Genomic DNA, 18,550 nt, shown 5'->3' with positions numbered 1-18,550 from the left:
AATAAAATAAAGAATTAATGCATATACAGTGGATGCGTATCTGTCATGTATACCATAAATACAGAATCACACACATGCAGTGGGCCGCCATTATAAATGCACATAGATAATAAATTGAGTATCTTGTATAGTTTACCAAACGTAGCATTTACGACACCCTTAATTGCATGATCAATGCAGTTGAATACATAATTAAACCCAAAAGTGTGAGTAAAAGGCATTGAGATGGGGGGAATGTATTTTGATCTTGTGTCAGTCACTTTGCAAGCTCTCACTCTCACTATTCCAACAACAAAATCTTGTTTCTCCCTTGACTTTTACATCTAAAACACAAACATACAAACAAATAGGTAAAAAAAAAACAATTCTTCTATTCCTATCCTTTCATTTACACTACCCCAAATAAAGAATGAATTTATGAAGTAACGTAATTAATGTGACTTAATTAATTAATTATCCTCCATTTGGTATAATCCGACGTGTCGGTTTTGGCGGTCAACTCCTTGGCCCGGGAGGCTTGGACCTCCCAGTCCGTTCTGAAGAGCACAAAGAGCATCGCCGCGGCACAGGAGGCCTGCGCCGCGAGAAGCCCCATCCACAGCCCCTTGAAGTCATACCCAAGGTAGAAGCTAAGCAGCAGCGCCACCGGCATCCCACCAAGTAAAAACACCCGAGATAATATTCGCCCCCATCTTGGGCCGCGCCGTGCCCCTCAGCACGCCGCACCCCGTCGTCTGCGGGCAGTTCCCGAGCTCGCACAGCCCGATGATCGGAAGCACCGCCGCCGTCAGCGCCGCAATCTCCTTATCGAGAGTGAACAACCCCGCCCACACATTCCTCACCGAGACCGCGAACGCCACCGCGAAGAGTCCGATAACGAAGCTAGCGGAGAGGCCGACGATGGCGGCCATCCTCGCCCTCCCGCGGCCTCCCCGCGCCGAGCTCGTTGCCGACCCTCGTCGACACGCCGAAGCTTAAAGAAGAGGGGAATATATAGATGAAGGAAGTGGTCTGGATGAGAATCCCCATCGAGGCCACGGTGGCGCGTGGGTTCACAAGTATCCCGCATAGTAAAATCATGATTTCATACCACCACCATTCCAAACACACGCTGATGCAGCTCGGGATCGCGAGATTCAGAAGCGATCCCCATTCCCTGAAGCAATCCGTCGAAATCCCGCCCCATGTTTTTGTGTAAACCCCCGACATTGCCACGTAGGCGAGGAGCGAGCCGACGAGGTTGATGTTCGTCCAGACGGCCGCGATGGCGACGCCCTTGAGGCCGAGGCCGAGGACGGTTACGAGAAGGTAGTTGATTGGGACATGGAGGAAGATGGAGAGCGCGGCGCAGTATGTTAGCGGCATTGTGATGGATTGGCTTCTTAAGTATATACGGAGAGGGTGGAGAAAGGATTGCGCGATGAGGTCTGGGAGGGAGAAGAGGATGTAAGTGTTGGCGGTGGCGGCGATGGCGGGGTCCTGGCCGCAGAGGAGGAGGAGGTTGTGGATGTTGAGCCAGAGGAGGGAGATGGGGAGGGAGGTGAGGAGGAGGAGGAGGATTGTGCGTTGGAGAGTGAGGCCGAGGAGCTTGAAGCGTTGGGCTCCGTAAGCCTGGCCGCAGATGGGCTCCATGCCCACGGCCAGGCCCGAGAGGATGGAGTAGCCGGTGATGTTGGCGAACCCCACGGCCAGGGCTCCCCCTGCTAGGGAGAGGCCGCCGAGGCGCCCGAGAAAGAGCATCGAGATCATGGACCGGGAGTAGAGGATTAGGCCGGTTAGGATCATGGGGAGGGAGATTTTTGAGATTGATTTTACTTCATTCAGAGCTTGTGTGAGATGGGAATTGGATGTTGTTGGTTTCTCGGACACCAATGGATTCAACATTGCTTCTTCCATTTTTCTTCTTTTTTCCTTTTTGGGTTGGATTTGGATTTGGATTTGATAGAGAATGTGTTAATGTAATGTAATGTTTGAGTTGAAGGTTGAGATAAGCAAACTTGGAGAGGGTGTTTTTGATGTTATTGTAACAGCCTCGTCTACTTATATATATGGGAAATGGTTTGTCTTTTTTTTGGAGGAAATAAGTAAAACCAATGGAGTTGTTGGTTGCAGACTTGCAACAGAGGACGGCTTTTATAATTTAAATAAATAAATATTGGTAAGTGCCTTTAGTTTTTGGTTGACTCTTTGACTCAGTGTGAATTTGATTTGATTTACAACACGGAAAAAATAGTTGTAACATGCACAGCATATATCATCAATTCAACACGAGCTCGACACAGTTAGGAGATGGGAATGGGATCATCAAGAAAATATTAAAAAATTTAATATTATTCTATGAAGAAAAAGTAACAACAAATAAAACTTAATTTGGTGGAGTAATATTTAAGAAGAGTATGGTTTAATGATTTTGTTGGCTTGTGACCGACCCTAATCGTCACACTATTTAGCCTGCAATTCTTTGTTAAGATTTCTTGCAGGCGTAAAAAACGTTTTTAGAGGCTTAGAAATTTATTATTTTCATTCAACTATTAGTATATTACACGAAACGTTTCTAATAATGCCGACAACTGATATTCTTAGTTGTGAAAGTTACTTGATCCACATATGTAATTAATTTTATAAGAATGATAGTGGGATAACCTAAAACAAATAATTCATCGTGTATGCAGAAGATATGATTTTTATGTCGATCTTGATTGTTTTTTAGAAGAAAAAAGTGGTATGGACGGTTCCATTAATGATGAAATGATTTTGACATTCTAAGTGGAACAAACTTTTCCACCATGTGGCATAAAGTAGCCAAATGGGTCGGCTTTTCTTTAGCATATTATTTTTTTTCCATTTCTGAATAAAATCATACTATATTAATTAATTTGAGGATGGTAGACGGCGTAAATAGGCTGATTTCTAATAAAGAATGTTTGACTTAAATATGTCAATTTTGACCGAAAGTTAAAGGTTTTATGTGGCTTAATTTAATTCGAGAGTTAAAGTGAGGAATGGAAACTGCTTTGTTGAATATATTTAATCTTCATTACTACGTGTCGACAGTTAAATAACAATTATGGATAACCACTCACACACACCCTCTGTGTGTGTGTTAAGGAGATTTTTTTTATTTGAAACTGGCTAAAATCTTACCTTCGAGAAGATACAATGGTGGAGTGCATGTTTTTTGACTGTATACCATATTACTACTTTTATCAGGTTAAATTTACATTTTAATAAACAATTGCATACAAGAAAATTCACTTTCTGTAACTTCAAATAGTAATAGTAATAGTAATATATTATAAATAGATGTAAAGATACCAAAAAGTTATAAATAGATGTAAAGATATTAATTTAGTTAAATGAAAATAAAATAAAATAAGAGAGAAAATAAAATAAGAAAGATAAGAGAAAGTAAAGTAAGAAGAAAATAAAGTGGAGTGATTATATATTTGATGTGGAATGTTTCTCCTCGACTCTATCAGTCGGCGTCAAAAGAATCGGCGTCATCAAGGAAGCACCTGTAGTGTTTTCAACAATAAGTTGTAAGAGAAGGAGATAACGAGAGACATATGTAACTCACCATTGTACACTAGCCATGATGATAAATTTGAATCTCCAATTCACTTCATCAATCTCCTCACATATGTAACTCACCATTGTACACTAGCCATGATGATAAATTTGAATCTCCATTCACTACATCAAGCTCCTCACATATGTAACTCACCATTGTACACTAGCCATGATGATAAATTTGAATCTCCATTCACTCCATCAAGCTCCTCGTGCAGTCGACAATCCCTATAAATAAGGTAGTCACTCTATGAATTCCACACACTGGATAACTCATAGCATCCAGTACACTTTGTTGGAGCACGTTCTGTCAGTGATGCTGCAACAAAGAAGATGAAGTTGTTTCATCTTTAGTTATGACACGCCTAAATTAGTACTAGAGATAATATTAAGAGTCTGAAAATAAAACCTAGGTAAAACTAATAGTTCATAATTAAAATAATATTTTTGGTAATACGATATAATTAATCAAGTGTAATAGTTTAGATTTAATTTGATATTTAGCATCTGCCCTTAAATGATTTAATTATTATAAAATACAGTATATACTTATCCAGCTATCAGAATCCTACAAAACGTTGAACCCTCCTTGCAGATTAAACTAGAATACCTAAAAATTGTTGCATATTATAATTTGATTTAACAAGTTTATTTAAAAGCTTTAGGTGAACAAGAGTAAAAGATGATCTAAATTTTGGCTCTTTCGCAAAGTCGGCAAATTATATTGTCAAAAGAAACCTTAATAAGACAAAGTTTTCTTGTCAGCATCTGGCCTGCATCTCTAATTGGCCAATTTACATATTTGTTGACCATCTATAAACATTATTTTTGTTACGAAATTATACAAATCATAATTAATTTTTCAGATTAGCCTATAAGAATTAATTTCAGAAGTCATAGGATGAACAATATTTTATATCATTTGAGTCGAATACTTTAATGAAGTGATTGTCCGGATTCTCGTGATGATAGTATTAGATTATGTCATTCGGGAAGCTAGAGAATACACAAGAGTACAAGAAGGATTGCCCCTCAAATTTAATTAACACTAAAAAATACTATTACTATAAATTACTATATATTTGCGGAGATTTTTGAACCACCTATTACATAAAGTTACATGTAGATGATCATAATCTTCGAGGACTAGTCATTGTATACATTATACTATATCCATCTTTGAAAAATAAAAACTTTTGAAACGACACTAGTTTAATGCACAATTGGTAAAATAACAAAGATGGAGAGAAAAATGAATAAATAAGAGAGAGGAAGAAAAAAAATATAGTGATGTTAATGGATTGTGGGTTCCGCTTCGTAAAATAGAAAGTTTAGAAAATTTCTATTTTTAAGAGACAGATCAAAATGGAAATACTCCCTCCGTCCACCAATATAAGGCCAATTTTGACCGGACACGAGTTTTAAGAAATGTAGTAGAAAGTGAGTGGAAAATATTAGTGGAAGGTGAGTCTTACTTTTATATATTAGTTTTATAGTGAAATATAATTAGTGGAATGTGAGGTCCATTACTAAAAGCAGTAAAAAAGCAAATGAGATATTTATCGTTGGATAGATGAAAATGGCAAAATTGAACGTTTATTGATGGACGGAGGAAGTAGTTTCTATTCTTAAGAGACGGAGGTAGTAATCATTATTTTCAAGCAATTTCTTTTTTAAAAAATTATTCACTTGATCGCTGATGCCAAAAGTTAACACCAAAAACGTGTAACTGCTTACACATGTATATATAAAAATATATTTTGAGAATAGTGCAAAGTTCCTCCAAAGTGATTATACTCTATATCCAAAGACAAATAATGCTAATAACATTATTCAGATATCGAAAATATTAGAATTCAATTGTCTAGCAACTATAATATGTAATATATGGTGATATTGCTTCTCTATAAAATAAACAACAATAATATGGGTATTGAGTTCTAGTGTTCCAAGAAAATTAAACATCAACGGTGTTGCTGATGTGGAGAACATAAATAATACTCCTACTATGAAATAATATGAGAAAACAGTTAAGATAATTTGTTGTTTTATGAATTGGGGCATGAATCATGAACGAATAGTATGTCTAACACCTCACGTGTGCCTACCTATGTCAAGGAAATTATTTTTATATGGTTTCCACTAGGAGTATTAATTATTATCATTGAGTAGATAATAATTTTATCATTGGACGAGCTTCAATATTTAACTAACAGGATCTAGCTAGCTAGGTCTCACATGGATCAATAAATTAGCCAGACTATACTTAAAATAATTCATATTACAATAATAATTCAATAATAAAATAATATTCAATAGATCATTTTGTACACTAAAATATATATAGAGAATATTAATTTATACGAGGCAGCCACTCTTACAGGATATTATTATCAACTCTCTAGATAAACGTCGTATTGAAATTAAGATTTAATGACAAAATCGTCACGTGTTTTGGCTTTAAACGCTTTACAAAACTTTTTTAATAAATGAAATTTGGAATTATAAAAACAAGCAACTTTTAAATTGATATGTAAAAGAAAAAAGATCATAACAATTCAGAGTCTAGTTATCCCTCTCTCAGAATAGAGAAAAAATAATACTCCATCCAGTAATACAAGAGCACTTATAAAGGAATTTAGTTTTGGTTTATAGAATCATTTTATAACTTTTAGTCCGTTTTTAATTGCTTATACTAACACTTAAAATGCAAAAGTATATTTGAAATAATAAACAAACTCGTAGTATTTATATTTCATCATTGTTCAGCCCACTTGTTATTTTTTTGAAGGCCCCAATTTCAATACACGTCTAAAACTGATTCTGCTCATTTGGTCAAAAGATAAGGGCCCAACACTCAATCTCTATGTTGATCGCCCAACATTATTTTTGTCAATATTTCTATTAATTGAAATTGCTTATTTTCTAACTTACTTTATTCTATATTCACTTTTCTATTTTATTTTCATTTTCTCCATCCTATAATAGATGTTATATTTGAATAATGATATTATTTTGTGTGTTAAGTGAATAGAGAAAAATATATTTTTATGTATTGATTTATTTTGATAATTCAAAAATCTGAAACCATCTAAAAGTGGCAGGTAGAGTACAACATTATCAAAAGTACACAGATAATAAAACAGAAGTAAAAAACTCAACAAAGCTAACAGTACAACAAGTGCAAAACCGATAGAGCTAGAAAGAAAAAAAGCAATTGTCGAAAGCAAGGCAAACCACGAACTAACAAAGAGAAGGCAAACAACAGGAGCAAAGTAAGACCCAAGGGGTGCCTGAGAGAACATCAGACAACGAGTAGGAAGCAAGAGGCAGCGCGGGCCTATTTCGTGTGTTTCTCAAGCCTTTAAACCTGATGTTAACCCTCCCACTCTCTGATGACATTCCAATCCTTCAATATTTGCCCCAGTGAAAAGTGGAAGTGCGGTCCACGTGCCAAGGAGCCAAAACAGTCGACTTTTCTCAAACTCCCAATTGGGTTGGAAGTTTTAGAACACAGTCTTGTTACGGATATTCTAAATAGACCATGCAGTGACATAGAAGATAGAGATCCAAAGTTTCTTATCAAAGCGTCTAAAGGGTGAGACAATGTTTACCAGAAAAAGGAAATGTGACATTTTTTATGGGACAAAATAAAAAGGAAAATGTGACATCTACTTGGAACAGAGAAAGTATTATACTCTTTCTCTAATTACTTTTTAGTTACTATGTACTATTTTTTTTAAATCTCGTGCCTATAAAATGTCTCTCTTTTTTTTTTTTTTTTTCTCTCTCCTATAAAATGTCTCTCTTAAGGGTGGGAGCATTAACTTTATTTTTCATAATCATTCGGAATTGTATATATTTTACTCACAATATCTTTGTTAAGAAAATGTATAAAACAATTTCTATCTCGAAATTATAAGCAATAAATAAAATAACCCAACACAAAAAAGTTATGTGAAATATAAACGAACATTCTCACATTAAGCTAAAAACTCCTCTACATTTACTTGTTATGCATATAGGGGAGCACTAGGGCACATCCTTAATTAGAGTCACAACGTACGTACAATCTCATGTTGCCACGTGGCACGAAACATGCAATATTGTAAACACTAAAATGCAATATACATTAGTGAAGATGTAGATGGACTTCAGCCGATTGCATTTTAGTTATAGACAGATTGTATTTTAGTTATAGGAAGATTGCATTTTATATCATTAGTTTTGAATTATAAACATAAATTGGTACAATACAAAATAAACTATATATAAATGTAATTCATCTACGTATATAATGCAAATTAAACAGCCTATGTCTAATTTGCAAAACTGAATAATAAAAAATGCAATCTGCCACTAACTAAAATATAATCGACTGAAATTGATCTACAACTTCCACAAATATATATTGTATAGTATTTACAATATTGCATCTTTCGTGTCATGTGGCAGCACGAGATTGGAAGTACATTATAATTTTAAAATTAGTTATTTTATAAACACATCCCTATGCACATGTATATTAGAAATAATTGTTATTTAAACTGCACTAATTTTTTTTGTTGACTTCTACTTAATCTAATTATATTGAAATTAAAATAAGTGGGAATCAGCAAATTCCTTTATTTGATGAATTACGATTCTTTTCTTGCTGGCTCGCGAAATTCTTATTGGCCCGTTGAGGCCCAAGGTTTTATTCTAGTCTACATATAGTGTAAATCAAGTTCAAAAAATAAATCTAAAATTTCTGAACTTAATTTACACGACAAAACATCATTTTACACTATTTAAATCTAATTTACACTAAATTAAATAACTAGAGTAAATCATTGTTTTTCAAAAATAAAATAAAGATAATAAAAATAATAATATGGAGTACTCCCTCCGTCCATGAATAGGAGTCACATTTTTCCATTTTGGTCCGTCCACGAATAATAGTCCCGGTTTATAATTACTATAAATGGTAAAGAGACCTCATATTCCACTAACTCATTTTATTCACATATCATTTAAAACTAACAAATAGAAGTGAGACTCATATTTCACTAACTTTCTTCTACTGATTTTCTTAACATTTCTTAAAACTCGTGCCAGAATGAAATGAGACTCTTATTCGCGGACGGGGGGAGTATTACTTATTGGGTCATCCGTATCCAACCCAAACCAAATGCGAAATTATCGGATTCTTTACGGGTCAATCCAATAAGAACACAAACTCAATAAAACTTTATCCAAACTCATTAATGTCGAGCGAATTCCTGTCGGATTATTGTGTCACGTCAAAAATTGTCAAATTAAATTTTGCTTCAAAATTAAATTTTGTTTATAATTACTTATTATTTTAGTTATGAGATTATCCGTTAAAAATAAAGTAAACTAAAATACAGTAGTATTTTATTTATTTAAATCATATTTTTTAATTGACTTCTTATTAATATCATAACTTTTCAATCATGCGAATTAAACAATAATTTTACAACAATTTGCAATTATAATAACTCGTGAGACTATATTTTGGTGAAATAGGTGTAGCAAAATTATGGTTTCAAATTACTACTATGATTTATGAGATTGACCACAATTATAATTCAAATTTCACTTTTTCAATTTAACTACTAGCGGTACCAAAAAATTTGGTTCGTAGTATAGTTCATTTTGTTAAAAAGAAAGGAATAGATACACCAATTAAAGGCGTTTTCCATCTCTTCCCATTGTTGATCGTCTTATAGTCATCAAGTTGTCTATATTCGGTTCACATGGCCACTAGTCACTACTTATACTGTATCCGTCAACCTACATATTACACACATGGACTAATTTGCCACTTGCTCTATCTAGGCCCACTGGCTCTATCCGTCAACCTAAAAATTTGAGTTAGAAGAAATTTGCTACTAATATTTAGATTTAGTTATCTTCAAGTAATACTTTCCGTAAGCACAATCTAATACTACTATTTAGATTTAGTTAACTTCAAATAATACTTTCTGTAGACACAATCTAATAACTTACGTTCATTCGTCCTATAAAAATATGAGTATTTTTATTTATGAAAAGTTGTCCCCAACTCATTATATATATATATATATATATATATATATATATACTCTCGAGTCCCATTATTCACAAATCCACTCTTAAAGACCGAACCACCGAACCATACCAAATTAGGGTTTTTAGATCTAGTTTTTTATGGATGAGAGACACAAATTTATCAATTATTTTCGCCTACATCACGAGCCTATTTTAATTCATCCGAAGGTAAATATGTCACACTAACATGTTACGAAGATTTAACTTCATTCCAGTAGGTTTTTTCTTCATTCCAGTTGGTTTTTACTTCATTCCAGTACGTAAATGCGGTTTCGTCGTCGCGTGCCGTTCTTTCTCTCTACAATATCTATCACCACCGCCGCAACGCTGATATGGTGTAATAAACACATAGAATGATGTAATAAATTATTGGAATGAAGTATGTGTAGAAGCATTTGAAGTCCTACTGGAATGAAGTAAAAACCTTATCCAATGAAGTAATAACGTTTCTGAATGAAGTAATAAACGCACTTGAATAAAGTGCATTTTTTAATGTAAATAAAGTAAAAACCCAGGTCAATGAATTCAAATGAAACATATGTTGAATCATTTCAAAACCTACTGGAAGAAAGTAAAAACATATTGTAGTTTCAAGGTATTACGAACGGAATGAAGTAATAAACATATACAATGAAGTAAAATGGGCTTGTAATGAAGACCGAAAAATTTACACAGCAGCACATCTCATCAAAAAAACTAGATCTAATGGCCCAGATTTGGTCTCTAGTTCGGTCTTTAAAATTGGTTCGACATTGATCACAACTCGCTCTCTCTCTCTCTCTCTCTCTCTCTCTATATATATATATATATATATATATATATATATATATATATTTTACCACTATGACACATCATTAAATATTAATAGTGATGTGAGTCTTATTATCCACTAACATTATTTTAACCATCTTTCTACTCATCTTTTTTATTTTATTAATTGTACATTAATTCTCATATCATCTCAAATATTCATATTTTTATGGAATGAAGGGAGTATATGCATGTCCCAAAGTAACGTTGCCCATATGTTAATGTAGCATGCCTAGAATCTAGGAATTAATAATGTGCAGCATTCCAACTAAAAAACGTGTTATCCGCATTTTAAAAATTACGTAAGACCTAGCTACAACTCATTTGTTATGTAATCTCTCCATTCCACAATAGTGGATGTGTTACTTTTTGGCATGAAATTTTAAGAAAATTGTGTTGAGTGGGTTAAGTAAATGTAGAATTAGGTAGGAAATGAAAAAGATAAAGAAATGAAGAAGAGAGTAAAGTAAGTGAGAAGAAATACATTGACTTTTACTGAAAAGGAAAATGACTCCACTATTATAGAACATACTAAAATGAAAAAATGACTACAAAATAGACGGGGTATGTAATTAAATTTTGAAAAGATTAAAGATTGCAAGGACAGTGGCTTGACCCTCGAGTTGACCCTCGACCATAAGAATGAAAACTAATAATAAAAGAATTGGTCAGCACTATTAATATACTCCTTTCTTTAAAAAATATATATTATTTCATTTTTAGTTTGTCCCACTAAACATATTATATTTTTATTATTAAAAACAGTTCACATTAATATAAAATTAGTACTCCCTCCATCTTCAAAGAATATGCACTTGTTCGGCACGAGTTTTAATGCAAAATTGTTAAAGTAAGAAAGAGGTAGAGGGAAAAAGTAATTAAAGTATTGTCATGATGAAATGGGGTCCCATCTCATTATAGAAAAAAGAATTTCCAAAATTAGAAAGTGCATATTCTTGTGTGACGGACTAAAAAGAAAATAGTGCATATTCTTATGGGACGGAGGGAGTATATTTTTATGGGCGGATGGAATACTATAATACTACTCCCTTCGTCCCACCAAAGATGACTCATTTTTCTTTTTAGTTTGTCACACTCTAGATGACTCATTAGTATAAATATAATTTATTTCTATTTTATTCATTCTCTGTTACTTTATTCTATCCACCTAACACATAAAATAAAACTCCATAAAATCTCGTACCGTACAAGAAAGATGTCATCTTCCTTGGGATGGAGGGATTACAAAATTTTAATTGCCCCCCCAACTACTAATTAACCACTTAAAAAGAAAAAGTATTCCCCTCGTTCCTTCATTGCTAAGGCACTTTATTTGCACAAAACAATTAAGAAATGAATGATTAGTGGGTATGTAAGGGCAGTGGAGGAGCCGGGATTTTAATCCCGAGGGCACAAATTATTAATCCATCCGTTCTCTCATAATTGAGTCATTTTTCTACTTTTGGAATTTCCCTCAAGTTAAGTCATTTCTATATATAATATTTTTTCTCACTCTTATTTTACAATCTCTTACTTTTACTTTACTGTCTCTCACTTTATTCTCTTTATTTTATTCACTTTATACTCTATTCTAAATTACTTTTTTTCTCTCTCTTACTTTTTTATCTATTTATTAAACACACTAAATATTCATTTCTTAAATTGTGTGCCGAAAAGTTTTGCCTCAACTATGAGGAAACGAAGGGAGTACTAAAAGTTGTCAAGTGTTTAAAGATACAATAACAACATTAACAACGAAAAAATAAAGAATACATTTTTTTATAATAAAGTGCATACTACTATTGAAACTGAATTTACTTATGGAATTAAAGAATTATTTTCTTGTTTTCCAAATTTTTTAATTAAAAAGCATATGATTTAAAATCAATCCTTAAAATTACAAAATAAAATTATTTATACAAATTTAATACCTATAAGATTATTACTATAAATTTACTAGAGAAAATTAATTTAAATTTTTTTTACGGTATTAAAAAAAATTGTTATCTATACGATTATATAAAATTATTAGAGAAATTAAAATCCAAAGAGGCTCGAAAAAATTATAAAAAACTATTAGAGAAATTAAAATACAAAGAGGCTCCAAAGAGGAAAATTATTCCAGTCAAAATGGAAGAGACATGATTCAAACTCGATACGATTAATTTGGAGACTAGGATTCATACCAACTCAGTTCATATAATCAGATGTGCATATTTATGATATATATGGATATAGTTCAAATGGCTGAGGGGCCCAAGGGCCCCCTTGCCCCACCGTGGCTCCGCCACTGTGTAAGGATATCCACAATAGGACCTGAAAACATGCCGGCCGCGTGTGTAGGTTTTCGGGGCACTATTGTAGGTGGGGTGGTGAGGGGGCTGCCAAGGCATGGACTCGTGCTTTCAATGGCCCCCCGAGCAAAAATTAGTGTACGGCTATTTCTCCCAGATGATTTTTAAAAAAAGTAGTATACTATTCTATCTTTAAATATTGTTATTATTCTTCTATCACAGTAGTGTAGTATTTATTTATGTTATGTGTTTTCTAAATCAAAAAATAAAATAACAAAATATGGAAAATAGTGAAATAAGTTGTGGCGGATCTTGAAGCTAATTTTTGGGTTAGCGTTGTTGCAGTTGTTGGGGCTGAAATTTAAAATGATGGTGTGGCAAATGAAAAATGGGTTGTGGCGTATTTTAGGGCGTGTGAAGTGACTGATCGGAGACTGGTGTGCGCGTGTGCAAAGTTCAGGTCAAACAGGTCCAGAGGATTCACTCAACCGCTAGGCCTAGGAACTCTCTAAACTATCTGACTGTGTCGTTGGGATACTCTCAATCACTAACAAAACTTTAACCCATTTACTATTGGCTAGTATAGGGCAGTAAGGATCGATCCCACAGAGATGGAAGGGGTAAGCAGGTGTTTAGAGGACTTGGAAGGGGTTGGTTGCTGCCACGCAACTCATGGGTTAAGACTTGTTTAACTACTAGAGTGAGAGGAATTTAAATGTAACTAACCTAACTACTAGACCTAGGGAACAGGATAAGTACGAGCACATGCATGGTTGACGGAAATGCAATTTCAACTAGAGAAACTCAACAACTAAACTACCAAGCCAGGTAAACGGATTTCCGAGAACAACTAAACAATACTTAAACATGCAGTGACGACCATTTTCCCGATTTGGCTAGTACGACAGAAAAAGCCACGAAAAACACGGCCAGTGACGAATCCTACTTCTAACTAACTTCTACTTTCTTCTTCTCCAAACAATCAAGTAAACAGAAACGAAAACAGAGCATCTAACATGATAAACAGAGCAATCTCGGATCCAACTTCAAACATTACGATTAAGCACAGAATGACCGGATCTAAACTACTAGGCCAAGCAAAAACAAGCAGATGACAGTAAACATCCATAACCATGCAAAATTCAGAACATCACGTCTCAGATCCACAACTCCATTCAACAATTCAACTCAGATCAACAAAAACCAATCCCGATACGTCAAACCCATACTCCTCAATTCAGATTCAACCGATTCAACAACAAATCAACTCTGATCAACCCGATCTCAACTCCAAATCAAACATCAATTGCGAAAAGCATGCAAAGCAGTAAATACCAACAATCAAACATCATAATCAGCTATATAGAAAATAGAAACTTCCATAACTACTAGAATTAAGGTTCAACACGGAAATGGTAAACGCCGAGCTTCTAAAACGATGAAGTCTCGGCTCAAAACAATAGAAAATAAACAATTGTATCTTTGCCCTTCATAAGGACGGTGTTACATCACGAAATTTGAACTAGGCTACAACGAATTCCCAGAATTTACCCCATAAAGATAAGTGCGAAGAGAAATATGTGTGTGAAGTGATGAGCTAAGAGCGAAAAGTGAATATGGCGAATGATGATGCCTCTCTTCATGTTGTGTCTCTATTTATAGCTGAGGCTCAGACTTCTAGGGTATCCCCTCTGCTGATTTGTTTATGTTGCCCTCCTAAAAAGTCCTTCAAAAGATGTTTTTCCACTCACAGCTGCTTCCATAATCCCCTGGGTCAGGTTGCAAGCTGGCTTGTTCACTCCATTTTCCTTCGGTTTCCTCTGCCTGGTAAATTTCTCGTCCATTTCCTTGGCCTGACAGATTCTCTACGCACCTAAACTTAAAACATATGTTAGTTCATAGAAATAACAGAGTTTAACCCCATAACCGATGCATGAAATTGGCCTTATCAACGTGTTTTATGCACGACATATTTAGATTAAAAAGAATTAATTCTACATTTGATTTAGAGAAGTTGTTTCGCCAATTAGTTGTTACTCATTGAAAATTTTTGAAGTGTTTTGTGTCAGCTTGAAAGTCAACTTGAAAATTTATAACGTATGCATGGATTTAAAATTTATACTCCCTTCGTCTATGATTAAATGTCTTATATCTGACCGACATAGATTTTAAGAAATTGTTTGACTTTCTAAAGTAAAGTGAGTAGAAAAAGTTACTGGAATGTGAGACCTAGTGGTCTACTTTTATATATTGATTTTATAATCAAATATGAGTGGAATGAGTTAGTGGAATGTAAGGTCCACTTACAAAATATAGTAAAAGTGAAATGAAATATTTATTTGCTGACGAACAAAAAAAGGAAAAATAGAACATTTAACGGCGAACGGAGGGAGTACAAAATAATACTCCTACTTTTGTAGGAGACCATTTATTAAATCACTAATTACCTCATTATATTGAAAATAATTTATTTCTTAATGTACGAGAGGGGATAAAGTTTTTGCCAAAGGAAATGACTCAACTACTTTGGGACAACTCATAAAGGAATACGACTTAACTATATTGGGACAGAGGGAGCACATTTCTTAATCGGCACAAATTTTAGGAGTTGTTGATTAATGTGTTTATTCAAAAGCGAAATAATGAATGTATGTATTAAATGGAGAGAGAAAGAGATTTGAGTATTTAATTAAAAAGAAAAAAATGGTTATATATATAATAATTGGAGAGAAAAAGTTTATAAAAATAGAAATATATATAATCTTATTTGAAACAAACTAAAAATAAAAGTGTATAATCTTCTTAATTGGGATAGAGGAAATACTTATTTATTTTTATTTTAATTTTTGAAATTCTTCTGGAGTCCTTTGCACAGACAGACCATGTATTTTTCGTCTGGATTTTTGCATAAAAATTATATATAAAAAAATAAAAGCAACACGATAAGAATTTAGTTGTAGAATAAAGAGAAGAAAACCGGAAATGAATAGGATTAAGAGCATTCGCAATACACTCCCCAGCCATCGCCGTGCGGCTAGGCGGTCGGCTGGGTGCGTATTGCGATCGCCTACCCAAGAGGAGGAGAGAGAAACGCCCGGAGGCTAGGGCGTGACCGAGAACCGCTCGGCGGTCTCTCAGCGCCAAGCAACTGCCAAGCCGTCTGAATTTTTTTTAATTCTTTAAAAAAATATTATTTCAACTTTGTTTTGACGAATAAAGCAATTGAGTAATTGAGACTACCGTTTGGCTAGCAGCAAACAATATAGATTCAAGGAATAGTAACAAACTCTATATATATGGCTCGTTGCACTTATGCACTTATTCACAAACTTTATTTTTATTGAAGTATGTTGGAACATTCTCCATTTTCTGTCCAATTATTAATTTCGTATTTGTATTAATTTGATAAAATGAATGAAATTGGAAGGCTAGACTGGGCTGCGAGAATGCTAGGGCGTTGAATATGCCGTGGGAATGACATGATGACATGGCAGAAGGAGTTTTAGGCTGGACTTTTGCCAGTGGCGGGCAGCTAAGTCGGATGCTCTAATAATTTAAATCGATGAATTAAGAATGAGTGCCAAGTCGACGTAATATGTGCGGGACCCATGCATTCTCCCTTATCCATGAATGATTCCACTTGTTAATATCGCGTCCACTGCGTATTCACGCACGTGTTCCCTCTTTTCCCAGCACCAAGTATCTGCAACTACACTCTCACGGTTCACACTTCACACATACATTCATGCATGCATCTCTCTATAATTCTATATAATACTCAGACTGCGACTAACTGCCGCAATCGCAAATCATCTAGCACACAAATTAAATAGCAAATCCATCATTAATTAATTAATCACAACTCACAAGAATGCAAGAGACGCGTCCAGATGAGGAGGAGGTGATCATCCTTGCCGCCAGCCACCCCAAGCGACGCGCCGGCAGGAAGAAATTCAAGGAGACGCGCCACCCGGTGTACCGCGGCGTTCGCCTCAGGAACTCCAACAAGTGGGTATGCGAGCTGCGGGAGCCTCGCCACCAGAAGCGGGTCTGGCTCGGGACTTACCCCACGCCGGAGATGGCCGCCAGAGCCCATGACCTAGCCGCATTAGCCCTCAGGGGCTCCGCCGCCTGCCTCAACTTCGCCGATTCCCTCTGGCGCCTCCATGTCCCCCTGTCCAAGGACGCCAAGGACCTCCGGAAGGCAGCCGCCGCCGCCGCTGAGGCGTTCCGGCCGCAGGAGAATTTTGTGGAGAAGGACGAGACGGAGTTCTTGGGGATATTCGAGCTGTCAGGCGTGGCGGGGCTGGCGGAGGCGGTTCTAATGTCGCCGCCGCCGTTGTTGGGGTGGCGATTCAGCTGGGATGAGGTGGAGATAGATGCTCAGGTGGACTTGGAGTTATGGAGTTATTAAATTAGTAATTACGAGTATATGGGTTTTAGTTTTGAGTTAATAATCCATTTGTTTATATTTAGTGTGGCAACTAATTATAAATGGCCATTTCGGTGTTTTTTTGTTAGAATATGTTAGAATATACGAGCAAATAAATTAAGAGGATATCATGAGATTTATTTCCATATAGAGTGTGTATATTTTTAGGTGTATATTATGTATTTCTTGCTCCCTACTTCATCCCCCTCTATAAAGGGTGATCATTGTAAACGTTATAATTCATTCAATACAATTGATACATTCTTTCCAATACAATTAAACATGGTATCACGAGCCATACGATCCTAACCCTAAACACAAGCCGTTTTTTTTCAAAGCACAAGAACTCAGAATCTTGTTCATCACACGACTCATATCAGCCCCGAACCTGCACCAATTAGCAAAATCAAGTGAAAGTAACCGATGGCCACAAAAACAATCGAATCAGTTTCAACAGGAATCAAACTAGATGCGAATAACTTTCCTGTCTGGTCTCGTCTAACGCGAATAGCAATTGGAGGTCGTGAATTGCTCGACCATCTTGAAGGCGATACAGATCCACCCAAGAAAGACGACCCGAAATTCAAATCATGGCACGCGGAAGATTACGTCGTTTTTTCTTGGTTGATCCAAAACATGGAGCAACGCTTGGTGTTACAGTTTGCTCAACACCAAACTGCGGCCGCAATATGGCGGAGCCTCGCTACCACGTTTGGCGCTCGCAAGGATCCCGTTCAGATATATGATCTGGAGGATCGAACCAACAAGCTGGTTCAAGGAACTGATAAACTCGAAGCCTACTGGGCGGAGCTACAGAACTTATGGGTCGGGATGGATAACCGAAAGCCCTCCCATACACATGTTGCGACAAAGGTGTCAAGATCTATCAGACGGAGACAAAAATCAAGAGACTCCATCAATTCCTCTCCGGCGTGAACAGCAAATACGATGGACTCCGGAGGGAGTTGTTAAAGGAAGACCCTGCACCCGACGCCGAGACCGCGCTCGGGATTTTGAAGCAAGAGGAAGAACGCAGCGGGATCTGGAGGTAGCCCCTACCTCCAGATTCCGGCATCGGCGCCGGATTCGGAATCCGTCCTTCTTACCCTCCTCATCCGCATCAACAGAATCGACAGCCACCGCGTGGCCAGCAACCGCAACCGCCACACCGAGGCCAACCTCCGACCGGATCTGCCTCAAATCGGAATAGAGAAAAGGAAGATAAATCCAAACTTTATTGCACCCATTGTCAGATGCCTCGACATACTAAGGAAACATATTTCCAGTTAATAGGATACCCGGAATGGTGGGAGGACGGGCATAAGCAGCCAAATCGGAATCAGATGGCGAG

General features: G+C 35.9%; 1 protein-coding gene and 1 pseudogene across 1 annotated transcript; one reads left to right on the top strand and one right to left on the bottom strand.

Moving 5' to 3' along the window:
* Positions 1-445: 445 nt before the first annotated feature.
* On the bottom strand, positions 446-2,085 carry LOC121789727 (annotated as a pseudogene).
* A 14,501-nt stretch (positions 2,086-16,586) lies between these two features.
* On the top strand, positions 16,587-17,480 carry LOC121789725 (dehydration-responsive element-binding protein 1E-like). Its single transcript, XM_042188105.1, has one exon. The coding sequence runs from the start codon at positions 16,639-16,641 to the stop codon at positions 17,179-17,181; it is 543 nt and encodes a 180-aa protein (XP_042044039.1). The 5' UTR covers positions 16,587-16,638; the 3' UTR covers positions 17,182-17,480.
* Positions 17,481-18,550: the final 1,070 nt, after the last annotated feature.

The sequence above is a fragment of the Salvia splendens genome, unplaced genomic scaffold (assembly GCF_004379255.2).
Source record: "Salvia splendens isolate huo1 unplaced genomic scaffold, SspV2 ctg316, whole genome shotgun sequence".
Lineage (NCBI taxonomy): Eukaryota > Viridiplantae > Streptophyta > Magnoliopsida > Lamiales > Lamiaceae > Salvia > Salvia splendens.
Note: the sequence above shows the minus strand (reverse complement) of the source record. Positions and strands in the feature narration are given on the sequence as shown.